The sequence below is a fragment of the Hetaerina americana genome, unplaced genomic scaffold (genome assembly GCF_022747635.1).
Source record: "Hetaerina americana unplaced genomic scaffold, ioHetAmer1.1.p SCAF_1, whole genome shotgun sequence".
NCBI lineage: Eukaryota > Metazoa > Arthropoda > Insecta > Odonata > Calopterygidae > Hetaerina > Hetaerina americana.
The window spans coordinates 93,811,565-93,839,166 of NW_027286069.1; the positions used below are offsets into that span (position 1 = coordinate 93,811,565).

Below are 27,602 nucleotides of genomic sequence, written 5' to 3' on the forward strand. Positions count from 1 at the left end.
ATTCTTAAGATTTCAGAACCCTTGTAAGTTAACTTCAGCAAATGGAAAAAAGGGTAGAATATGAAAACAACTAGATGGAAATCAAATTAATTGCACGCAAAATGGAATAGCTGAAGGAAGATTTAGAGCTGAGAGAAGATGAAATTAGGGCAAATGAAATCTTTCAGATTCTCGGAGGCGGTGCGGGATAAAAGGATATCAGCAGTAATAAAGACCAGAGTATCTCAAACTAAAAATATACTTATGACGGTAAAGCAATGGGGATACTCAATGAATGTAATGTTACAAGGAAATAAGTAGTAGGTAAAAATATTTGTGGAGCGTGATACTCCATTCGGTGGGCACTATTGGGGAAGCAGAATGGAAATGAACAGAAGTCTTCAGAAAGGCAATCGGTGAAGTCCAAATGGTTTCTTAAAGTGAGAAACGAGGAAGTGAAAGGGATAGAAGAGGAGAAGGCTTAATGGAGGACTATGCGGAAAAGGAAAGCCAAGCAGATTGAGCGCACCTTGAAATATACCTAATGGGTTTTTTTAGGGACGTAATAAAATGGGAAATTAAAATGAAAGGTCAAAGATGAAAGAGTAAACGGGTTGGCCAAATAGAGAGGGATATAAGACGGAATGGCCACCCGTGTATGGGAAAATTAGAATCGGTCAGGGAGGAATGAGAAATGGTAAAATATATTTTCAGTTGCAAGAAATGATGAATTCCTTCTTTATTTGTCTTTCATTTTAATTAAAGGAGATATTAGCGAAAGTTTTTTCATTGAATTTTTTATGAAGAGTTTTCTGATATCATTATGGTGACCAAATTCGGGTTCCCCCGAAGTTCATGCCCAAATGTATTAGACAATAGAAATAGTCAATAATTTTGTAAATGACAGTTTTTGAAATAAGCTGACGCTGCGATTTGCCCTCAACCGTCGACGTACCTCGACAACATTGTGCTCTCTTCGACCTCTCCATTGATTTTTATACGCTTGCTGGTGAATCTGGTCTGACGTTCTAATTGATTTGTCCATGGGTCTTAAAAATGTGAACGTGAATGTTTAAAGGCGGTGGTTAGATTTATTTTTTTCCATTAGTCCGAAAACAGTATTTCGGCTTTTACATTGGACTTAGAATGATGATATAACAATTGGACAATTACATACACCCAAATTTTTACTTAATCACACCTTAATTTGTTGATTAAGATGTTAGTTCTCCTGAGCCTTTTGTATGATCCTTGCAACTACGTACGTTATATACGCTTTCCTCCAATAGGAAGCGGAGGTTATATGTGAAACTAGTATATTATTGACCGGAGTTGACGTTCATCCATTATTTTCCTATGTACACATTCATATCTGTTCGTAAAAACGAATTTCGGGAGATTTATCTTCCATGCCAAAACTATTTTTTTTAACGTTTAAACGTTCTGCCGAGTCACTTGGTAATTATTTTTAATGTTCCAAAATGTGGGAGGGGGAGGGGGGCGTTTGCCGTCCACCCGCCATGGGTGGGGACAGGTAGGAAGACGGGGAGCTAATTAATTTACTCAGATTTGCGAAAGATATATCTTTATTTAGCCTGTCAGCCAAGGAGTTGTTATCATTGTCGAGAGCATGAAATGGTCAGTGTGAGTACGGTATGAGTATGATTAATATAGAAACAAGCATTTGTTCAAAAAATACTAAATTATAAAAAGTAGGGGAGAATAAATAAAAATCAATAGAGGATCGTAACTTATATGAGCTAAGTATTTTGAAAGAAAATGAGTGTATTAGTAAGGACATTGAACAATATTACAATAGAAGGAAGAAGAAGGAGGATGATGGGAGGAAATAAGGTGATTGGGTGGAAGAATAATTAAATAGTGTTTGCTCTGGTTGAGTGGTGAAATGAGATGATTGGACGGAGTTGATAGAAGGTTATTTAAATTTTTCGAAGAAAACGTAATACGTGGAGAAAATATAGAAAATCAATTGCGCTTTGGGTGAAAGGACGGGTTTCTGAAATTATTGATGACTTGAAACAGTAAATGTTTTTCCGCAAAAGGCATTACTGTCTTGTAGATTGCTTAATCGGACGGAGATGATGCATATGATGGAGAGTATTCAAGGAGTGTCCTATGCTTCACATTTCAATGGATACATGCATAGAGACATATAATATATTGGTAAAAGACCAACATGCGTGCCTAGAAATTTCAATAATTCGATGCTGTTGTGAGCATTGTTATGGAAGCCCGCCAAAAATTCAAATAACCCTGTTTTTTATACTAACGTGAATTCCCTATCGCTCAGTTCCAAGGGCAGCATTCATGAAGGAAAATAGTGCCTCTTAGGTTATCATTGAAAATGGTTGGTGAAAATTGGATATCTAAAATTATTTCAGCAGTGTTATTTCTCAATCTCAATTATTCAATTCCTTCTCAAAGAGATTCAGCTAAAATCGTTTCCAAATATCTTTTTCTGCATTACAGTACCACTGTATACTATACCTGCATGTATGTATGTGTGTGTATATATGAGGCATATTCATAAAGTAAGGGCCGTTTGCTTATAATTAAATATTGGCGCTTCAGAACGCAGTTTTATTCCTGCAGCGCCATCTACTGAGTCATTGAGAAGCTATAGCAGCATTTGTTTTGCTTCAGAAGTCGTTTGCTTATCCGTGCATGTAAACAGCAATGTCCGCGACAATCGTTCATCCCGCCAGCTGTGAAGTGCGTTCTGTCATACGATTCTTGTATGCAAAAGGATTATCGGCTGCTGAAATTCATCGGGAGTTATGCCTAGTTTGTGGACCTACAATTATGAGTGAAGGAAAGGTTAGACAATGGTATCGTGATTTTAAAAATGGACGAACAAATGTCCATAACGAAGAGCGAAGTGACAGGCCCAGTATTCTGACAGATAAAATTGTTTCGCAAGTGGCACAAAAACTGTGATGTGATCGCCGATTGACGATTAATGGCCTGGCTGAAAATTTTCCTCAACTTTGACGTACCACTGTCTACAATATTGTCACGGAAAACCTCTGATACCACAGATTGTGGGCAAGGTGGGTACCGAAAACGCTCACCGACCATCACAAAGAGCAAAGAATGTCCAGTGGACGAGAGTTTTTTGGCTGTTGCCAAGAAGATGGAGATGACTTGTTTTCTCGCATTGTTACCGGGGGCGAGATGTGGATATCCTACATCAATTCAGAAACAAAACGGCAATCGATGCAGTGACGACACTCATATTCACCAAAACCGAAAAAGTTTAAGCAAACTCCGTACTATAGTTGAAAATTTATGACTACCGTTTTTTGGGACATAAACGGTGTTTTTTAGTGGCTTTTATGGAACGTGGGAAAATAATTACAGCTGATGAGTACTGTGACACGCTTAACAAACAGACGTGCTGTCCAAAACAAACGACGCGGGAAACTGTCATCTAGCGTATTTCTCCTCTACGATAACGCGTGTTCTCACACTGCTGCCAAAACCAATTAGAAAATTCAAGATTTTCGTTGGGAACTCTTCCACCATTTACCGCACAGCCCTAACCTTGCACCTAGCGACTACTTCCTCTTCTTGCATTTGAAATAGTGGCTCCATTGGACAACATTTCGATATCGAAGAGGAACTCAAGAAATCAATTGATTCTACTCTCAGGTGGCGAGCCTATATGCAGAGGGGTTAAAGAGGCTGGTGCAGTGGTGCGAAAAATGTTTAGAAGTGAATTATATAGGCGATTATATAGAGAAGTGCCTGCTGAGAAGTGAACTTAAAGTGCCAATAAAATGTGATTTATATGAGTATATATTTTCATGTGACCAAACGGTCTTTAGTTTATGAACATATGCCTCGTATTTGTGTATATGTATATATATGTATATATATATATGTATATATATTTATATATATGTATATATATGCATATAAATGTGTGTATATATAAATAAACAACTTGGAAAGCAGCAAAAAATATAAGAACACAAAAAAAACACTCACACGTTGTCTTCCTCGGAAGAAATACTTCTTGGCTCAGTACTTCTGTTTCTTCCGATGAAGACGGAGCTAAATTCCGTCAAAATTATTAAGAAATAGCGTGTGAGTGTTCTTTTTATGTGTTTTTATATTGTTTGTTGCTGTCCAAGTTGTTTATTCAACACTTCCGCGTTACTTCGACGAAATCAATGATTGAAATGATTATATATATATATATATATATATATATATATATATATATATATATATATATATATATATAATCAGTTAGGTTTGCTGATGATCAAGCTTTAGTTTGTCAGTCAGCCAAGGGGTTGCGAACATTGCTGAGTGAATTGGAAATTCAGTGCGACAGGTATGGGATGAAAATCAATATTAATAAAACAAAGGTTATGCAATTTTCTAGAAAGAAAAAGGCTAGGCTAAACATTAAAATAGGAGGGCAAAAAATAGAGCAGGTAGAACAGTTTTCGTATCTCAGTAGTGTTTTGGACCAACACGGTCAAAGTAGTAGGGACGTAAGGAGAAGAATGCTGCCGCTGCCGGGCACGACACACGGGCTATTGGGCCGAGCTCCGTAGTTGCCAGGACTCAAAATATCTGTATAGTCCATCATGTTAATCTTGGGAATGATAATTGAGGTGGTTTCCCGTTGCCTTCCTCAATAGTGTTTTTAACGTGACACTATCACTTACTGGACGCCCCGCTGGGGTCAGACGCCATTGCAGCCGCCTCACTGAGGAACAGACGCTGCCTGGACTACCTTTCGTCTGTCTCCTAACCTTCGACCTATCTGGCATGGGTGACCCTACCAGGAGAAATTATTATTACTCCCGCCAGCACAGCTCTAGGGGTCATCGGAACGCACAAGCCATTCCTCAACGTCAAGGTTGTAGTCCGGGGAGTGATATATATATATATATATATATATATATATATATATATATATATATATATTTATACGCACAGATGATTTCGTCGAAGTGACACGGAAGTGTTGAATAAGAAACTTGGACAGCCACAAGCAGTAAAAGAACGCATAAAAAGAACACTCACCTACATCCACATATATACGACAATTGCTCTTTTATTCAGACATATTTCGTAATCGCTTAGGGTTATTTGATGTAAGACTTATTTTTTTTCAATTCTCCTCCTATTCTCCTGTAAATAATAACTTTTATTTTCACTCCATTACGCTCCCATTATTTCTCGATTCATAAGTTTTACGAGGAGCTTTCACGCGGCGGGAGACGAGGAAACTACTCATGAGTTCTCTCGAATCAAGCAGTTCTTCTATCCTCCGCCAGTTGACGCCTCAGTACATTGTCGAAGGCGCTCGGCAGTCTTAATGGGCTTGCATTACGTTTCTTGATCGCCTTTTTAACCCCTGACGACCGAAGGGAATACGCACCCGAAAACCTTTCCTCCCTCCCTCCTTCGCCATGCGCCACCCAATACCCATTATTTTCCTCGCCCTTTATTTTATTTGAAAAGAGAGAAAGCAAGGGGTTTGTGGAAGTGAGGGTCCAAAATGAAGAGGAAGGGGGGAGGGTGTGGAGTAGAATGGGTGGGGGATGGGTGGTGGAGGTGTAGTTTGGAGTCGCGGAAAGAGGGATGATGGGGAGTATGTGGGAAGGCCTGAAGGGGAAGGGATGTTTGCGCATGTGCAAGGGACGGGCATGAACCATTATTCAGATCGCGGGTGTGACGGTGGGTAGGTGAGGAGGATCCAGGAGGTTTTTGGACGAGAAAGTTGGGGATAGGGTTATGAGGGGGGGGCGAGGGTTCGCGGGGGCGGGAGGGAGAGTTTGACGGTGAGTGGAAAGGGTATCGCATCGAAGGGGTGGGATAGTACGTACGCAAACCGGCAGAGGGGGTTCAACGCGGGCGACGCCGACTCTGTGCGTGAGGGGGGTATGGTGAGGGGAGGGAGGGAAGCCTACCCTCGCAGAAACAATCGACGGTCGTAGTCCGTTGGTGGCGGCGCCAGCGAAGGACGCCTCCTCCTCGGGTCCATCGCCGAAGGAATTTGGACGTTGTGGCGTGGTTGGCTGTTTTCATTCCGCTAACTTCTTACGGGAGTGTGTTTTGATCACTCGTTCGGCATCATGTGACTGTTGGTGAAGTGACATTGCTCGAATACTATCGTCTCCATGGCTGCACACCTACCCTTACAATCCAGTGGCCATCCTGTTATTAAAGGTCGTACCTACCCTCTCCACTGCGATGATTGGACACGCTCCGCGGTGTGAACCATAGCGACGGTATCGACTCCCAAGACTCACTATGGAAACTTTGGGAGATACCAATCCATAGGCCACCAATCCATTGGCGTTGCCCATTTCTGTACGAGGGAGTCGAGTTGTTCATGGAACGTAACGCGGAAATCGATAGCACCATTCTGACTTATTCATATCGCCCGGGAATTCCCCCAAAATACGGAACCGCGGAAAGGGGGAAGACTAGGAAGTCCGATACCCCTACATGACCCTCCTACACAGTGCTTTATAGATCGCTGCATATCCGTTGAGGTGTGTAGGAGGAATCTGGGGGTGAAGGGTGGATGAAAACTCGATCTTTCTTGGTCAGCAGCTGGTTTTCATGGACTAGGAGTATTATAATTTTCATCGAACGTTTCACGAGTCGAATGACAATTTCATTTCCCCGGTTGACCCGGATTAGGCCATGGTTGTGCATTTCAATATGACCACATGTTCTGGGGATTGTCCCTAAGGGAGAGAAGTTGAATGGATAGAGAATATTTGGAAGGAATGTGCACAGTAATAAATATTAAAAGCTTAAGTAACATAGATAGGAGTAAAAATAGACACCGAACTATTATTGAAACCGTTAAATCATGAACGATAGTTGAAGAAAACGCACCCTTTGGATTTGCGCGTGTTTCTGGAAGATATATCAATTCTTTTTTTTTGGATTACCTCCGAGGAATCTGGGATATCGTTCGATTTGAATGCATCGGACGTTGAATTCGTGTTCTCCGACCATCTAACGAAGCTGACTGTTTCCTACAGAAGCACCCAGCCCTGAGGTTCCTCTCTCTTTCCCATCTGGAGACAACATTCTTCGACGGCACGGCTGTGCTACCGGAACCCTTGAAGGACGAAAGCACGTGAAAGGGTGTCGGGGGTCAGGGATTTCGTCAGCCCGCCTCGCGTCACTACCTTCCCTCGGGAAGGGAGACGCCAACGGGAGGAGAGCCGTCGGTCTTCCGGAAGCTCCTGGAGGAGAGAGTGGGAGAGAGGGAAAAAGAGAGGGAGTGGGAGAGAGAGAGAGAGGAGGAAGGAGAGAAAGAGCGAAGCTGGTTCTTCTATTTTGCGAGCGGCGACTCAGAGGCTCGGTGTTGCGACACGCGTCCTCCCCACTCTCCCGAAACTCCCCTCCTCCACCCCCACCGTACCCTCGCAGACGCCGCCCCCACTCTCCAAACCCCCTTCCTAAGACTCACCTTCCCTCCTCCGGACGTGAGGACAGAGGTCAGGGAGGGAGGGGTTGGTGGGACGGAGGGAAGGTGGATAAGGCGTGGGTGGAAGCGGAGATAGGTGTGAGCTGGGAGTTCCATCGCCAACTGAGGTAAACGCCGGAGCCAGGGAAACTGTCCCCGTACCTCCAGGCCCGTAGAACCTCTCCCCGTCACCATTCCGGTTGGGACGGTCCATCCCGTGGTCGTGTCCCTCGTTGAATCGAGTCAATTTTTCCCGATCCTCTGTCCGTCGAATAGATCCTCCGGTCGCCATCCGTCGACTTCCCCTCCGCGTCCCGGATCTTCCGAACCCCTTCCCTCCCCCACTTCCCAAGGACCCCCACTCCTTGCCCTCCAACTTCCCTCCCCTGCCCCACACCTCTACGTGGGTTCTCTTCCCCTTTCCCCGTCATACCCCCACTCCGTCTCCCTCACTCAGTCGCGGTCTCTCAAAATAAATGCACGCGGGCTTTGGAATTCCCCCGAAGCAAATATCTGCCGCCGCAGCCGCTGGGGTTGGAGGTGGGTGTAAGGGGGGGTGGTCGGAGAGTGGTGGTGGGGAAGGGTGAGTGGAGGTTGGGGGGCAGGGTGTGGAGGGGAAGAGAAGTGTCGGGAGAAGGGCGGGTGAGTTGAGAAAAGACAGCATTAAATTTAATCCTCTTTGATCGGGATGAAAAAATACCGCCGGATGGGTTTCGGTAGGGCGATGGGGATGACCGAGGAGCGAAGGAGAGCTATTTCCATTCGAGCATAACCCCCTCCCTCCCCGCCAAAACCATTTCCCCGAACGATTCCCTATCCCTCCCAACCCTCTCCGAGAGGCGTGCGAATGGAACGAACTTTCTCCCATTCATGGGTACTCCCCGATAAGGGGAACACTTGACTGTCCGTCCCTTGTCAATTTTATTGAATAAAAGTCGCTCTTGAACAGTTGATCGAATCCTTTCCAGTCTTCTTCTTTCTTTTCAAAGGGAATAAAAGATAGAGACTAATCCTTTCCCGAAATTCTCACCTCCGGATTGTACTCTCCCGTCTTCGTGAACACCTGGACCCCGACCAACTCCTATCAAGTCAAGGCGTTAATCATCGCCTTCCGTCTCCAGTCGTTCTGTTCCCGTATTCTTTCTTCCTCAGCACCGACCTTTTTAAGCAGCGTCGAAAAAATAGCCACTCGGCGGATAGTAAGAGAAATTAATTCGATTGCTAATTTTTTTCCCCCATCCTTGTTGTCTCTCGTATTTTTCTTCCACCTATCCCGGACGCCGCTTGCGCCCTCGTAGGTCCCCTTAGAGGGGCGAGAGAGAGAGAGAGAGAGGGGATAGGCGACTGAAGGAGGAGAAGAATTGGGAGCGAAGGAAAGGGGTCCGCGGCCCCCTATTTTCCCTTCCCCCACATCATCCCGGAGGAAGTTTACCAAAACCAACCTCTTTAACCGATCACACCCCGCTCCATGCCCTAATCCTCCCTACCTCCTCACGGGAACATCCATCCACAACTCGCCTCGAGGGGACACCATCGGCTGGCTGCCCCTGTGCCTTCCACCCAAAACGCCCCCACTTCCCCCACCGTGTGTCGCGGTCCCTCCACCCCTTGTGGACTCACCTCTCCCCTACAAACGGCCCTCCACTCGCGTAGAAAAAGAGGGGGAGGGTGGTAGTTATTCCTCCCCCTCAAACTCCCCGGACATCCCCTTTCTACTCTCCCCTCCCTCTACCCTTTCCAAATATCCATCCCGCCCCCAGCCTTCCTACCCGACCTCCCTCCACCCGCGTAATGGAACCTCTTGCCCGTCGCCGACGTCGACGAAGACTGCCCTCCCCACTCCACAACGAACACCTCCTCCGCCCCACCGCCGCCGCCGCGCCGCCCACCTCCCCACCTCCGCAGCCCTTCTCATCCTCATCCCCTCCACATCCCTCCACAATCTCCTCCTCCTGCTCCACTCTGCACACAGGCGCCGATGCCTGCCTGCCGCACCGCCTAACGAGTAGCCGCCAGGCCGAGGGGATTTCTCTGGGAGCGCCAGAAAGCAGCTGATACCGAAATAATACGAGCGGAGGGTGGGGGGGAGGAAAGAGGCGGAGGAGGAGGGAGGAAGCAGGGGGAGGAGTGGGGAGACCGTCTCTCTCTCTCTCCCTCTTTTTTCCTCTCTCGCACTCCTCCGTCGAGGGAGTGTGGGGGAGTGTGCGAGTAGGAAAACTCGAGCCGGAGTAGGAGAAAGCGTTGCGGTGCGTGCTTTCGTGTGAAGGAGGGAGAAGCCGGTGGAGAGGCGCGGAGAAAACGCTCTTTCCCTCCCCGAGATAGAAAAAAAGGTCTCATTTTGAGTGTACGGGTGGTGGGGAGGGGTGTGCATGCGTGTTTGTGTAGAGGTGTTTGAGAAGGGGGATATAGGAAGGAATTAAGTTGGACGGACTGATGGAGTGGGGAAAATATATATAAATATATATATATATATATATATATATAAACCAATTTTTTCTAATCTTTTCCCGTCCTTCTCCTGCTACTTATTTATGTGTGTAACGTCTCCCTTTACTCCAAAACCCCCTCAGGATAATCAATCGCCTCCACATTCCCTTCCTTTACACACGCTTCTTCTCCATTGCTTTTCTCTTTCTCGTTCCCCCGCTCCCCTGGATTCTTTCTCGTATCTTCCTCGTCCCCTTCCGTCGTCTCTCCCTTCTCCTTTTCGTGGCGAACAAGCGTCGCCTCGGCACGCGTAATGGAAACGTATGGAAACATTTCTGCCTATTTTCTTCGGCACAGTTTTCCGTGACCCGCGCGACCCAAAGGCATCTAACGCAATCTCACCTCTCCCCCATTAGACCACATTCTCGATTCGTCTCCCATTTTCTTCCGCATTTACGACCCTTTCGAATTTATTTGATTCGGGAGGGCTTCCTCCACATTTTCTCCGTCCCACAATTCCAAAACAGAACTGACCGAAATAAAAGAAAAAGTGAGGCGAGACAAGGGAGTGCAAGTGGGTTCAGAAACACTGCGAAAGTGTCGAAGATTCGGGAGTTCGCCCCATGTGCGATTCACACAAAATCCAATTCGACCGTGTGACTTAAGAGTTCGTAATTCGACCTCTCTATTCCAACTTTACGCGGAGTTCTCCAGCCACCATCGCCACCGTCGTCTTCACTGCCCGCCTCCTCAAGACGCGGAAACCGCCCGATTTCTACCGTCAAATACATTTTTTCAGAAAGAATAAAAAAGAAGTACACGGGGATCGTGGGACGATACCTTCTCTTCTCGTCGCGAATTCTCCCTCCTGCCCCTCCAAGCTCGAACCCTGCTCGTGTCCGTCTCACCCTCTCGATCGGGCGTGACTAAAAGCAAAATAAAAACTCGAGTGGAACTCAACTCTTACGCACACTTCTCTCACACACTCCGCGACCCTCACGTCTCACATTACCTCTCTCGTATTCTCCCCGCCTTCTCTCGCTCGGACCCCTCCTACCCCTTTACCCCCTTCCGCCGACGAACCCCCCTCCGCGACGACAACCAGGATGGAAGAGGAGTCGAGCTGAAGGAACACGCACTTTAATTTTGTTGTATCTCGTCGCGGACTCCGATCGAAAAAGTGAAGGGATACCCACCCCTAAAGCGGTAATTCCCGATTCAAATCCACACACACACATAAACAGACACAAACGTGTGAACACACAAACACACACAAAATCCCTTCCGTTTCACCCACGCACCAGGAACGTGCTGCGGCTCGGCGCTAACCTCTTCCCCGTGGTAGGCTCCCCCGTGAAAGGAACGGACCGTTGGGAAAAGAACAAGTGAGCGTCAGGGAAGGCGTGGCGGGGAGGCGAGGGTGAGGGAGGGGTGAGGAAGGCGAAGTGACAAAAAGAGTGGCGAAGACTGTGCGCCAAGGAGCCTTCTCGCCGAAAACACACACATGCACCCGCGGCTCCACGCGCGGGGTCGCCCTCGCGGGGTACGCGCCTGACTGCGTGTCCGCGGCCGCGACGTCGGCTGTGGCGGAGGACCGACCGCCTCAGGGAGGGAGGCGACGTGCCGTCCCGGAGTTGCTCCCATTCCCAGCCGCGTCCGTGCTCAGACGACGGTGGGGTGGTGCGTCGGCGAAGGGGAGCGGAAGGTTTGATCGCGGGAGAGGAGGTGGAGGAACGTCGCCCCGTGGGATTGGAGGGAGGGGGAGAGACGAAGTTTTTCAAACGGAGCGACTCCCCGCGCGCTCCTCTCTCTCTCTCTCGCGCGTTAGAATGAGGCAAGGCGGCGGAGGGGCGGCGGAGGTGGTGGCGGTGCCTGCGGCGGCATCGAGATAGGAGGAGAGACGGGTTCGGTGCGGTGATAAGTATATATATTTTTAACCGGGGATCGGTGGTTCGCTCCCCCGTTCCTCTTCCCGTCTTCTCCTCTCCTTCTCCCTCTCTCGCTCGCTCTCCCGCCAGCCCCCTGTCACCTACTCGCCCTCCTCCTCTTCCGTCCCCCCACTCTCTCCCCAATCCGCCCCTCTCTTCTCTCTCTCTCTCTGGAGAGAGAGAGAGGTTCCCCCCTCCGGTGGTACGCCCCCCTTTTCGTCCCGGGGAAAGAGATAGAGAGAGGACGAGGAGTAGTGAGATCCGCTGGCCGCGGGGCGAGGAAGTGACGAAGCCTCTCCCGACGGCGAGTCTGCCCAACAAAGGAACGGAGGCGGAGGAGGAGGAGGAGGCGGAGGAGGAGAGATGATGTTGGTGGGTCGAGACAACGAAGCGAAGACGGACTACCGCACATCTTGACGCCTTTTACCGGAAAGGCCCTCAACCCTATCATTTTTTTTCTACTCGAGGGGGAAAATTTTTCAGGAAAGAAGAAACTTGTGTCGGAATTGTTCCATCTATTTCTCTCGTGTTTTTTTTTATTTACCCTTCCGTGGAAGCAACAAGGAGGAAGATTACTGAAGAAACCCAGTTTCCGCAACGTTTCCCCAGTTCCGAAACCACGTGTGCCATTATCATATTAAAATATATATATATATATTTTTAGTGTGTGTTTTTTGGGAAGCGCTCCACCTCGAAATATCAACCGACTGTGTGGATTTTTACAACCGTTTTCAACGTGTCGTTCGGTGAAGATTTGAGAAAGATAAAAAAATATATATATCAATTCGAGTGTGATCCCACCCCACTGTTCCTCGCTACCCCGAGAGAAGTTTTTCGAGATCGCCCGTAGGAACCGACGGGATAGAAGAAGAAGAAGCCTCACTCGTCCATCTCCACCACAATCTCTTCCCTTCCGGATCTCTCCAAACACCCTCTTCCCCCCTCGCTCCTCAGCTTGACCGTGCGACGGCCGAGGAGAGCTCCACTCCCGGGAGAACTCGCCTAGAGGACACGGCGCCTCAACACCCGACGGCCGAGGAGGGAGCCGAAGAGGACAGAAGACGATCGAGATGCAGAACGCCCCGGCAACCGGGAGCATGACCCCCTCGCAAGGGGCGGGCCCCCAACAGGGCCAAGGGCCCCAGGTCAACGCGAGTCAGGCGGCGGCGCAGGGAGCCGGACAGCCCTCGGCGTCGGCCGCCGCCGGTACCGGTGGCGGCGGTGGTCGCGTCAGCGGCGGCCGATTCGACTTCGACGACGGCGGGACGTACTGTGGTGGCTGGGAGGACGGCAAGGCCCACGGCCACGGCGTGTGCACGGGGCCCAAGGGACAAGGGGCCTACTCGGGGTCGTGGCACTACGGCTTCGAGGTGTCCGGCGTGTACACGTGGCCCAGGTGAGTGTGTTGGTGTGTGGAGACGGTCTTCTCCCCATCTTCCTCGCTATCCGCCTCGCTTTCCACTCTCGTATCGCACTCCAGCCCTCGGACCCCCCCCCTCCCCGCCTATAACCCACACTCGCACACATCTTCATTCCTCCCCTTTCCCGTCAGCGATTCCCCCTCTACCGCTCCCCACTTCCTCCCACCACGCGACCCCTCGCCCACACGCACCCACACGCCCATCAACCTCCCCTCTCCCTCGGGCCGCGTAAAAAGGTTGCCCTTTCGCGCATGCGCCCCGCCTTTTCATCGGCCGATGTATAAAAGGATTTTTGGAGCTGGATAAACCGTGTGGGAATGGACGTATCCGCGGATTCGAGGGAAATGGACCATATTTTTTGTTTATTAATGTTTCGCTTCGGCGAACCTCGTTCTGAGTTTCTCGGAAGTTTAGAATCGGCCCAGCTCTTTTATGCATGCGTTCCTTATCCGTTGTCGTCGTTCCTCTTGTGAGGGAATGTGGAATTTGAATGATTCTTGTTCGAAACATACGTCCTCCCGTCCTTTGTGAATGGGGCAGGGTCTCAGTGAATGGAGGGGATTCCGAATAGATTCTATCAGCCCAATAAGCAGCCTGGTTTAGAGTCAATTCTCAGTTTTTTTACGGTTAAAATTATATTTAATTTTTTTGTACCTCCCAGGAAAATGCTTACCTTATATTTCGAAGCGTTATTGAGCTAGAGAATAACCTTTACTGTACAGTAGACGTTGGATGAATTGGGAATCCGTTCCCTTTAGCATAATTGATTCGGCGTATCGAACTCCTCCCTCTCTTCATTTGCCATTTCACGGAATGATTTCAGCGATACGCTCCCTTTGTTTTTCTTCTCTCAGGAAAAATATTTAGTCGGTCTCCTTTAGGAAATCTTTTGGCTCGTGGTTGACTTAATTAATTTTGAGGTAGGGAGACGATTTACACACGTGATATTATTAGTTTCGTAAGCCAGACTAAAATGTATGAGATTTAAAACTCCTAATTTTACAGCTAGTAATATCTACCGTCGGTATATATATGTAGGTGGAAAAGTTTATGGTTTAGCATTTAGCTAATTTGCCATTGAATCTCTTCGTGTTTTTCAGTTCTAGGTTCTTAAAATCATTATTTTAATCCAACACAATGGTGTAATTAAAGTTGAAATAACGTATGAATAATTTATATACCTCATTTAAAAAGATATTTACTCTTTTGTTAGCTCCACATTAAAACAAATTACAGTAGAATATTCTTAGATCGCTAAATAATTATATATATATATATATATATATATATATATATATATATATATATATATATATATATATATATATAGAATATCTACGATTCACCCGTATGATATTTTCCTTATCTAATGATAACCTTTGATCCTGTCAGTATATTTAAGAAGTCTAAATTGTTAAAATTCATTTTTGGGTTACTTACGATTACTACATTTTACTATATTCACACTCAAAAATTACAAAATATGATACAAAAAATTTAAAAAATTTCTGCACTTTAGCTAACCGATATTATGATTTCTTATCCATGCTTTAAAAATCATTCAATGTAAAATAGTTTGGTTTAGTTGTTTCAACGAGCTACTTGTTAGAAATAATTTAAATGAGCATGCATTATTGGATATGAGACTATTCACACATAAATTTGTACATAATCGAAGTTTTTTAGGTATCCATCAATTTCTTTTGACTAAGGGGTGGACATTTTGCACCAGCACGAATAATTCTTTGTTAATCTTACGAGGAAACTATACGCGTTTAGATATTTATAAAAATAGAAGGCTTAAAATACTGTTGGTATTACCAGGATAAAATCATTCATGCACTTAAGGAACTCCTGGATAAGAAAAATTCCAACATTTGTTTTCATAAAACATTCCAACACAACCTGTTTCATTTTATTTCTTAACAAACATTGTGCATTTGAAAAAATCTTTTAATTCTTAATGGTATTAAAACAAAAATCAGAGGTTTTATAGATGTTGAGCAGCTCATGCATTATAAGTGCGTTCATAAAACGTTGTACTTCTTTAATTGTGTCTACCTTATGCTCTAAAACTTTCAAATTAACATTCGTGCATTTATATGTCATTTAGGAATTTCCCTAAAAATTTGTTGCCATGATATTAAATGATATGTTGAATAATTAACCAAGTAAATCCAAAAACGTCACGCAAACAAACATGAAATGTATTTTGTACCTATAACTGATTTTATTTTTTATATTTTATACCTTATGGTAGAATAAAATTTTTGATTAACACATGAACGTCCAATTTTTCATATTTTTTATTAGAAACGACTTTTAATATAATACTTATTAGTAAGCACGTTCTAGTTCATTGATTAGAAATCTCTGCCCTCAAGTTTTACACCTTCTTCACTGGAATCGGTATTTATTAACAATATAGAGATTGTTATTTGCTGATTATTTCAGCCATGTGAATTGAAATTCTTCAATTATAAATGGCACATTTTTAATTTAGGTCCCTGTCACTCGATTCGCTCTATTGTTCTTACTCGATATATACGTATATGCATGTATACGTGTGTGTATAAATATTTATGTATATATATATATATATATATATATATATATATATATATATATATATATATATATACATATTCATGTGTGTGTGATATAATAATGAGTATTAAAATAACACAGTACTCTTTCTGAACGTCGGCATGGTAGGTGATGATAGATTTCATCCAATATTAAGCCCAACAGCATTTTAAGTTCATGTATTAATATAGGGTGGCCAGATCCTTGCCCCTAATTTATGCATGTAAATTATTATTATTAGGTAATCTACCGGTTAAGGTAGGTTTTTGGATGGACACAGCTCCTAAATAAATAATTTGTGACCCCTAGCAAAACACAACAACCTACTCTACATCAGGTCCCTCTTCATCTCTGAGTACTTTCTTCCTCCCTTCATCCCGTCCAACATCCCTATCCTGTTCCTTCCCTTTCCTCGTTTACCCAACATTCTCCCCTCAATTACAGTCTTCAACATCTCACTGCCGGTCAATACCCCCTTCATCCACTTTTCCTGCCTCCATAGGATTTCTCCCAACAAACCCCTCTCTTCGCTCACCATACCAAGTACTTCCTCATTTGTTTTCTCCTCATGCATGTATATATATATATATATATATATATATATATATATATATATAGATAAATGTATAAATATATATATATATATATATATATATATATATAAATGTATAAATATACACGTATAAATATGCACACATATGTATATATATATATATATATATATATATATATATATATATATATATATATATATATATATATATAAATGTATAAATATACACGTATAAATATGCACACATATGTATATGTATATATATATATATATATATATATATATATATATATATATATATTTATATATATGTTTGTGTGTATGTACACATATATACGTACTAACAATATAGTTAAGTACCTAATAATATCAGTTAGTTGCAAGTTGCAAGAGGAAAAGTATCTCGTAAATTAATTTCGTATAATTCACAAAAACATGGTCGTACCGTGGAGGGAATTTAGTTTTCGAGTGCTCTGAAGATGGCCGATTGGAAGAGATCAAAGGAAAGACAAAAAGTCATCGGAAGTAAAGCTGATTTCATCTTCTTCTATCCTAAACATGAACCGTGAGGTAGCATCACGCGGTGTGGCGTATTGCTAGGATGTGTTCATTTTCGGTCAATTAATCTTACCTTTTGATCCTCTTGTTTTGAAAGTCTTTACTCTATCCCCTCACTTTGAATTCACTTCAATTGTCCATTCATTGCTGGAAATGGAGGTACGCATTTGGATTTGGATTACGAGGATTTAGTCGATTTTGTCTCAAATGGTGACGCTATAGATTAAGTTGGAAGCATTAAGTCATTGGAAGGCTGCATGAAATAAAATTCGCTGAATAGGAAGCGATATGTATGCAGTGGCGGTAAATTACCCAGAAAATAGATGGGAGATGTAGCCTAGGCTGGTGTGGTTTTGTGTAACCCGCTGGTCATAAATTACGATGAAAACATACCAATTACTTGAAAAAACAACTGACAGAATTAACTTACTTCCGATGAAAATTTATGTGACACCATTAAGCGTGATTTTTTAAATAAAGTTTATCTAATAGTGGTCCAACGTAACCAATTATTCCGCGATAAATCCTCCTGCATTGACGTTCATGTCCTTGTGCATTGCTCTCAACATTGCAGTGATATCGGTACCCGAGATACTGTTTAACCGGTATGACAAGCAGTAGGTACTGCTTTTATCTCAATCATTTATAAACTGCGAAAGCCAACATTTTGTTGTTTTTTCAAAAAAAAAATCGAAATCAATATCTAAAACTCAAAATTCTCAAATTCATTCTCGTCAAATTCATTCACCTTTAAGTTAGTTCCATACGCCTGTTTAGCCATTCTCAAGAATATTAAACAAGAAATGATACGCATTTTTCTTTTCATTTAATGGTGATTGAAAGAAACTTTGTTCTTAAACGAGGATTTTAAATAAGATTGAAATTTTACGGCAATGTCGTCTCATACGGGTATAATATATACCTGTATAATAACTCCTCTATTGAGAACTTAACGAAGAAATAGAAAGAGACTCCTAGAAAGGGCTGTGTGACTTCATTTGTTAAATATTATTTGATTTCAATTTTATCAATTCTCTTTTTTTCGGAAAAATTTGACAATGAAACAACATAAAAAATAAAGAACAATTTGACACTTAAAATTAAGAATTCGAAATTCGATATATCCAGCATATTTCGTTTTTCATAATTACGTTTAACATTCCTTTTTTATAACATAAAATTCACGAATAATTAAAAATCAACCACCAACTGGCAAGACTATGCTTTCACCTTGCAACGACAATTTTGCAGACCCAAAATGAATTTTCTGTGAAAAAACCTTTTCACTTAGCATCATACTATTCGTTTCTGTCAATAAAGTATGATTTTTTGTGAATAGGATGAATACTGAATGAATGTTCATTAATCGCAGGATAAATTATTATCGCACTAAGTAAATAACTTGTTATTATTTGCTCGGCATAGCGCCGTTGTATTTTCCCTGCGCACCTAAAACTTCATATTACTGATACTCTCTTCAGAGCTTTCTGTGAAAGAAGATGAAAAACCATGATAATGTCCAAATGAGGTTCTCAAGCTAAGAAACATTATTTTGTGTGGTAAAAACGCTTTGAAATTCTGGAGAACCTCTTGTCTTGCAGCAACCAAGTATGCATTCAGCATACGACGGTAATATAACAGGCATAAACTAGTATGCCAAGAAGCCGCGTTCACACATGCATGGAAATATTGGATTGGTGCAAGGTTTTGTCTCGTTTGGGGGCATTTACTGACGCGTCAACACCGGAGGCGACGGTAGCGTAGGGGTCACAATCTTTTTCTCCAACTCCTAATTTTGAGGTTTATGTGCTCCATAAACGATCGCCTCCAAATAATCTGTAGTACGTACGCAGTGTGTGTGGGGAAGGGGTGGCCCTCGGTGGTGAAGTGGGAAGAAAGGATCGGGTTATCTACGTGGCGTGAGTACCCTTGGTGCACGCGCAACGGGTGAGCGGCACGACACGCGAGGAGGCCGGTGGGATTCGGAGCAAGTGTCACACGGCTCCGTGGCTGGGGATGGCGCGCACGCCAGTCGGGGTATAATTGACACGGGGGAGGGGTAGAGCCGCCCTGAGGTTGGCGACGAGAGGGGGAGAGGAGATAAGGCTTTAGGGGGAGGCGAAGGGACTTGGATCAATGACAAAAATTATTTCATTTGAATCGCGTTGGCCTAGGTCTGGTGTAATATTACGCGCGTTCAATCCAAAAGTGTTAATTATTTGCAGCATTGCGTTTGCTTTGTAAGGGTTGATCCCCTTTACGACATCTTGTAGGTATCTTCTTCATGGAAATATTGAATAACGAGATCCCAGACCTAATGACTAATAAAATAAGTCACGTGCAGCCGAGTTTATGTAATAGTAGCGTGTGATACGTCCTTAAGTAGTCAAGTAGCTAACTTGAGAATACTTTGATATTTAAATGGGGGACCCCTCACTCTGGTCGTCTTTGTGTATTGTTCAGAGAAAACATTGCAGTTTTTGAATTCCTGGAAATAAGATAATGAACAGCTTTTTGTACAAACTGATATGTCAGAGGATGTAACCGTTACAAATTACGGGAAATAGTACCTAATATTTCTACTTCATAATGGGTGTCTTCAAAATTTCAAATGACCCCGAGCATTTCGAGGAAAGCGGAAAAATCAATTAACACGTGTTTTTGGATTCGGCCTCAACTTGTCCAATTTGCACAATCCACGGGATAGCTCATAAACGAGCAGGACCCCGGGAATCCAATTGACTCTCGAAGGTCCCCCGAATGTCTGCACCCCACGGCCCCATCCGAAAATACCCTCTCCCGCGGTGGGCTTACCCGAGGCATGCCCCCCGCACACCCGCGGATCAATTCCCCTCGCGGATCCGCGGCGCTCGATGTCAAGGGCCCTTGCGTCCTCCTCCTGGAGGGAGGGCGGGTGGGCATAAGTGGGGGGGAAGAAGGGGGAGGAAAGGAGGCGAGGGGGAGAGGAATGGAAAATTCGCGTCCGCAAAAAATGAGAGCGAAGGGGGCCACGCGAGAGGCCACCACTCTTTATTTAAGTGGAGCGTGGAAGGGTGGGCACGTACATGTATACACACACATATCGTGCATGCATTCGACCTCCCGAGAGATTGCGTCGCTCCGTGGGGATGCAGTCCCTCGGCAGGGTCCACGTGGGAAGGCGTGTCTGGAGGGGAGGTGGGAGCTGGGACGGTGGGCGGAACTCTCTTATTTTTTTCCACTCCAACGTTTTGCCCCCACCCTCTCGGCGAATGGACCATCCGGGCACCCGGCTCACCAGCCGACCGACCCATTGGCCACCGAAGAAGACTTAGTCGACCCCGACTCCCCTCCCTCCTTCTTCCGCCTCCTTCCTCTACCTCCACACTCTCTCTCTGTCTCACTGTTTGCCTGCCCCATCCCTCTTTCCGACTCCCCCTCCCCACACTCATTCCTCCCCCTGTGACTATCTTAGTCTTATCATCCACCTCACTAATGTGAAATCATCTGCTCCACATTCTCCGGTATTCCTTTCTTTATTTTGCCTTTACTTTCGTGCTTACTTCCTTACTCGCCTTACTTACCTGTATTTCCCTTACCACTACTCCTTCTCCGTGACCTCTTATCTTGTCTCCTTCTTCCTGTCTCATTGTGGAGACACGATTGATTAGGGAAAGTGATTAACTACCAACTTCCGCATACATTTTACGATCCAAGAATGTTGATTTAGCATATGTTTCTTCTTTTTACAATTATTACTGTGGTATTATTCACCAGTTATTGCTCCATTTGCTAATGATGCAGTGTTGTATTTAATCAATTCCCAATCAAATGAAACCTGAATATAAAGTTATTCATTCTTCCAACTTGAAACTCAATTACCTACGTATTTTGCTGCGTCAGTTTGATGCGTAGGTCGAAGATGAAAGATTGAGCTGCTCGAGTTAATTCAGAAAGAATCTGTCAAAGCTTGCTATGAGCGAGAATTAGATCTCACAAGAAGTCTCGTATTCGCGCCTTTTGATGCACGACGATTTCATGTGGAACTCAACCTACTATAAAGGTTCGGTGATGATGCCAAGAGAGTGATTAGTAGTTTGCGGGGGAGTACCTATGTGGATGTAGATTCTAAAATAGGGGTTGATGTATTTTTGGGCGTTCTTATATTTATCCATTGTGGAGAAAACTCAGCGTATCTTTTGAGGGAGGATATTTCTCTTCCAAATGACTCAATGAATGGCGACATCGGTGGAGGCTGCTTTCTATTTACGAAAAACACCGCACGATTTCCGCCAAATGACGTTATTCCATGCAGCCGAGATAGTTTCCATCAGGTTTAAATAGAAGGAAACGCAATATTATAAATGAAATGCAGCTGAAGAATCTGTCTTATGCTTTCACTGGCATAAAATTAGTAGTGGAAAACATTAAGCCGTTACGGTAGATTATTATGAAAAAGAGTGATAGCTTGGAAATAAAGTTACTCCAAGGACTGCTTTTATGTAATCGGATGCAGGTATAACTTGATGAAAGCCAAAGTTGGGCAAATGTTAAATCTAGTTTCCGAAAAGAGCTGTTTTCGCAACGTTAACACGTTGTCCAGGCACAAAAGTTGGCTGGAAAATGAGTTCAATTGTGTGAAATTTATGTTTTTTTCCTTTTATCTTAATTTTGAATGGAAAGGAGTTAAACGAATATAAATGAAATTGAAGCCATTTCGGTGCATCATAAATGGCGTATCTTCTAATTTCAGGATGATTTAGCTTTTCTTGTATTATTGAACGTATTTAATTCTTGAGTAAATCAAACTCGAGAGGTTTAAGTGGAAATAAGTAGCTCTGCCACCGACTGTCATTTCCGATTTAACTCTGAAGTTAAATCTACTTAATCAGTGAATATAAAGATCTCTTTTGGCTTGAGAATTATCCGAATAGAGTGAAATACGCTATTATGCATTATTGCAACTCCTTAGTGTCCATATTTCGTATAGTTATAAAATTACAGCTGAAATATATTTTTAGAAGAGAGCTTGGCCAGAGAGGATTTAGAATTGCAGCGGCAGAGCGCAAATATTGACGTATATTTTCAGCCATGTAACTCTTTTCTTAGCATAAAGAGGCTTATTCAAGTCATCTTTATGCACTATAAATGGTGGAACATAATAACCATAATTCATATACCGGAGTCACTTGATGATTTCTGCTTGCAATCACGTGCACATTCACCTCATTTTTACATTTAATTCAGCAATATGTTCCATCAAAGACATTTGCAGGGGCTTTAATGTGAAATTAAGTTCCTAATATCAGTCGAATGTTTTAATATCGAATAACTTATACGTATGGAAAGTAAACATGGATTTTTATGGAATGCTTGAAGAGGTTATATCTGCAGTGTATTTCACATCTGCATACATAATAATATGGCGTTGTCTATTCTACAGGTACGTCATGGTGGAAAAAATCGCAAGTTAAACCATGACCCCAAACATTATATATCAATTACGGAATCTCAGCTGCAGGTGATTTCTTTCTTCGAATATGTCCTTCATCTATGCATTTTACACGAGAAAATTAGTTCGTGTATTTTCCGCAAGCTACTGACATATTACTCTTCCTTCCTTTCTAACGAATGACGAACAACGTTGCCTTGGGATGTGAAACTTCTCCACATATGGTACTGCCTCGGAAATTCACAGTGACAAGATGAGGTGTCTTTCCAAACTTGTGTAGAAAGCTTAATTTTCATATTGCATCTCACTGTCGAGGTGTCTTCCCCAATACGTTGGTGCAAATAATTTAAGAGAAAGAATACATTATGGGCATGAGAAGTTCTGGATCTCTGCATTGACTTATTTATGGCTGCTAAAAAGGACACCAAATATTTAAATACCTCAGTTCATCCACAACGAGACTTGAAAATGTATTTATAACAAATTTACAAGCTTAGAAATACTTTTAAGCTCTCAGCAACTTACACGTTGAGCAGTTCAGCAAGTGCTATTAGATATAAAATAGAGAATTGGTTGATCGTGACGGAAAAGTATTTTAATGAAACAAAATAATAAAACTTGTGCAAGATACTCTAATAACACGTTATTTTGATGGTTCCTAAATAAATAGTTGAGGAATTAATGAAAAAGTCAAATTAATATAATATTAAGTTCTTAATTAGGTATTAACGTGTTGCTTAACGAACTATTAAATGCATAATAAAAGAAATGGAAAGATGAGTTACGATGAAACCATTGAATAATTAAAATAAATCTTTGAATACGGTTTATGATAAAATCATTGTGTAATTACTCAGGCAATTCGATGAAAAGATCAGAAATAGTTATACTTGGTTAATAGTTAGACTTGGTTACATAGTTTTGCCATCAATGTTGATAAGGTTGATGAGGAATCATCTGAATCGATTAATTACTTTTGCATTTCGGCGTGACTAGAGGAAAGGGAAATGAAGGGAAAGTAGAACCGCTAAGTCAACATTTGAAAGGGCCTCGAGGCAATACTCAAATTGAAGAAAATACCCAGTTCAAAGTCAATATGAGTTTAAGAGTAAAAGATAAGGTTTCTATTCGGCATGTAGTAAGGCGTGTTCCTAATATCCAACTAAGTAAAGTTGACTTGAAACTTTACACAGTTGAGTCAGCTAGTAAGCAAACTTTAAACAAAAATGCAAGTTTTTAGTTAGTTTTAATAAATTGCAGATTATTTATTCTCAAAAATTTCAACCAATATTTATAAAAATTAATTTTAATGAAGTTTTATGGTACTACATTCTAAACGTGATTTTTCCGCGTTTTTGTAGACTTACGTAGTCTGTTCTGAATATACAAATTTCAATTGATCATCTAGTTCAACTCAACAGTGAGAGACTCTGATAATGCTCCTAGGAATAGAAAAATTATATCTTTGCCATTCGTCCTGGACACAGCAAAAGCTTTGAACTCGGTAGCATTTAAAATTGTGTTCAATTCCGTTTATTCACACAGAGAGCTTAAAGGGAGTCAATATGCTTGGTTAACAAATGATGCAGTCCTGTAAATGAAGGGTGACATTGGGCAGGGGGCGGGGACAGCGATAGGAAGAGGGAGAGAGGGTTAGGGGGAGGCATTGGGTCTCCTTTGACACTCCACGCGCGACTTCTTCGCCTCCTCCCTTCATTGCTCCTCCGCCCCGTTTCTTCACTTCCGCTCATCATGCAAGTCCTCTTTCTCGCAGTATCCCTCTTTTCTTATTTTCACGGTCTTCAACCGTCTGCCTTCCCTCCCCACTCCCTCCGTTGTCGCTTCCATATCGTCGCCGTCCAATTCTGGATGGGATCGGATATTTCCGCCCTTGCAACGAAATAGGAGAGGGAGGCCCATTCTTGTCCAAACACGCTCCTTTTTTAAGCCTATGCTTGCTCTCTGCCGATTGGGGAATCCTCCTCGAATCCCTCCAAACCCTACTCCTCCAACATCGCCTCTTCCTCATTGACTGCCATTAGCTGACGAAAATGCTTCAATGTGCATAGACCAAGCCCTCTTCCCAAGATATTCTCTTCGAGGGGCGCTGACCAGTGCAGACAGGAGAGGACGACGAGTGCCGTCTTTGAAAAACACGCCGAGCACTTCTGTTTAAGGTTTTATCTACTCGGTCTCATTGGCTGGTGATAACGAGTGTAACTGCAGAAGGAAAAGTTTTGTCTTCAAAGACGAGTTATCTCTTACGAATTGCGAATTACCTGCATTGTACGAAAATATCGTAACAAACGACTACGGCGTCATGCAACTATTTGAAAAGCTGTAATAGCGCTAAAAATACTATTTCAATTATCATTTTTTTTGTTTGTGTCTATTGAATTTTTGAAAATGTTGTGATAAAATTGTAAACGTATTAAAGAAATTTTCATCGCTGATTGAACCCTGTTGATATAAGAAATACTTCTTTTAATGACAGAATTCTTGCTCGATAAATGTGAAAATAGGGTTATTTGACATCCGCATTTTCTTTGTTCTAGCACTTAAGTGGTAAAAGGGAACTTTCTATCATACTGTAGATACGTGTAGTCTACGTAGCCTAAATCACTCCTCTGGTGCGTGGGGATAAAAATACCTCAACAAATATAATAATCACTGTCATCAATGGTAATCAATCATAGCATTGGCTTGACGCAGCTTTGAACTCAGTTTACGTGTCGGCTTCATGCTTTTATTTTTACTGATTTATACAATGTTGTTAGTTATCTCATTTATTGTTTAAATTTATACTATTACCATGTAATTATCTCATCTGGGACCTTCCTTCCTCCAAACTTCCTTCCATTTTCGTTCCTTCCAGAAGCCTCATACCGCTATATGTTCATCAAACTGATCCTTGTTTTAGGTGTTTTTCATAGATTTAATGTGTAAATATTATTGCTCTCTCCTTTTAGGAATTAATCTTTAGTTATTCGATCCTTTTATTCGGTCTGTACCATATTCATATAGTAATATACATTATTGGTCTCATCTTTTCTGATCAATAGCCATTCGATTTCAATTTGACGTAAACTTCACTCAATCTGCACGTCCTGAAGCATGTTCTAATATCGAGCCGTATGTAGATATAGTTGCTATACGTATGTAGATAATAGCTAAAATGCAGGACTTTTGCTGCGATTTTATTTCTTGAACAATAATTTCGTCTTGTAGTTGCATTGTTTTGCGATTTCCTGATAGATTCGTCAATGTTTTTCCAACATTGTTTATCCTACAATGCAACAATTTCAGAGTTTAAAAATCATTCGCCTTGAGAATGATTTTTACGCTCTGAAATTGTTGCATTGAAATGCACATTTAGCGGATGGCTCCATTAAAAGTTACTGCTGCGTCATCTCCCGCCGTTTCTTGGATTTGTATATAGTATGTAAGAGTACGGCTGGGGTTGATTCTTCCCATAATATTTCTTGGAATTGTTTATCCTGCCAAAATTACGAAGTTATATGACCAATTTTTGCTTTTGGTTGGCATATTTTATTCTTATGCTGTCTTCAGTTCTTACATAAGAGAAACTAAAGAATCTTATCTCCTACTGAATATCTTAGTTTAGTTATTGCGTATCCTTAGATTATATTAGTTCCTCAGCTTCATCAGTTTAACTTCGTCTTCACATCCCTTCCTTTATTTGTACCAAATGAAAAATGCCGCTTTTCCTTTGATCCCATTTATTGTATTACCCAAGGAAATACTCCATTTAACAGTTAAATATGCACATTTTCCCCTCACTCCTATTCTTGCATTTTTGTTAAATTAGGTCAGATGGAATTACAAACATATGGATGTCGAATAGGCTGTCAAGCACTCTGTTTTCATTATGACACCCCTGTGGCCTTCATAATAGAATATTCTGTTTCGGTCAATATTATTGATTGCATTCTTCATATCCAGAGGTGAGATAAATATATTAGTTCTTTTCCAATCCCTTATTAATAAGAAGCCTGCGAGGCAGAATAGTCGCTTTTTTGCCTCTGTATTTCAACACTTGAAATTCAGTCTTCTGTAAAAAAAAACCTCGCTCAAGTATCCATTCTTCTGTTGATCAATCCGGTCAAAACGTTCAACGCGTGTGCTTTCATGTCAATCGTCTGAAAAAGTTCACGTATAATTTCAGATTATTTGGGAATACAGCAGCGAATAGCTAACAGAGAACTCCATGAAAAGCTCAACCATTACTGTGTATCCAGAATCCACATTTTACGTTCTACTATCCTTCTTATATTCCTATAGGCATCTTTACGAAACATTTAGAGATCTCGGTGGAGTCTCAATCGAGTCTGAGCTGGGATTCCTGTTTTTATTTGTCTGGTTTTCATCTTCTATTCCTTGTTTTCTTTGACCTTTACATCATAATTTGGCTTTCTACTTCTTTAAGTTGTGGTAACTGTTCATCTTGGTTTTTCCAAGATAATTTTCATAGTCTTAAACGAGTAAATGAATCTCTGCTTCTCTAGAATGTAGTCAAGTTGTCCTTCCGTAAGAACTCGCTTATTTCGTTAATATCTACATCTTTAGGTCAAACCATAATAAGAAATTTCGTGGATTATCTTGGTAGCTTTAGTTTCTATTAAATACGAGGGTAAGCTGAAAACTAATGCACACATGCTTGTAGACCACAAAAAATGACCTTAGGAATGTTATTTCCATATGCCTGGTGGCATGTGGAAGTAATATTGTCCCTCAATATGCATGCGCAGGTTTGAGGTCGTTTCATTCATCTAATGTATTTCGAGAAGTGGAAGTATAGACACGTGTTCTAGTGATATGTCAACGCGAGTTAAACAGCGTGCTGTTATCGGATTTTTAATAGCTGAAAAAGTGACTCCTACTGAGATTCATCGTCGTTTAAAGGTTGCTCATGGTGACGATGCTACTGATAGGTCTCCTGTAAATCGATGGGTAGTAAAATTTCGTGGTTGCGAGCCTGGAAAAGCCATATTTGTTGATGAAACTTCTTTTGACTATGTTTTTTGATGCTCACCGAGTATCTGTGACAGGTTTTCTGGAAAGAGGGGCAATGGTTAATTCTCCTCAGTATATAGAGACTTTAAAACACTTCCAACGTCGAGTTTGTCGCGTTAAAGGCAGCATGGCGCCAATAATCTTGCGACCTGACAACGCCCGCCCACACACCTCGCGCGCAACTGGAGAGGCTCTGCGAAACCCGAAATTT

General features: G+C 42.7%; 1 protein-coding gene across 1 annotated transcript in view; it reads left to right on the forward strand.

Annotated features, from left to right (window-relative positions):
* The first annotated feature begins 11,478 nt into the window (after positions 1-11,478).
* The window catches only part of jp (junctophilin), a 290,663-nt gene continuing 274,539 nt past the window's right edge, over positions 11,479-27,602 (forward strand). The window contains exon 1 of the mRNA XM_071593616.1: positions 11,479-13,204. Within this exon, the coding sequence (XP_071449717.1) occupies positions 12,879-13,204 (326 nt within the window). The 5' untranslated portion in view covers positions 11,479-12,878. The remainder of the gene's footprint in view (positions 13,205-27,602) is intronic.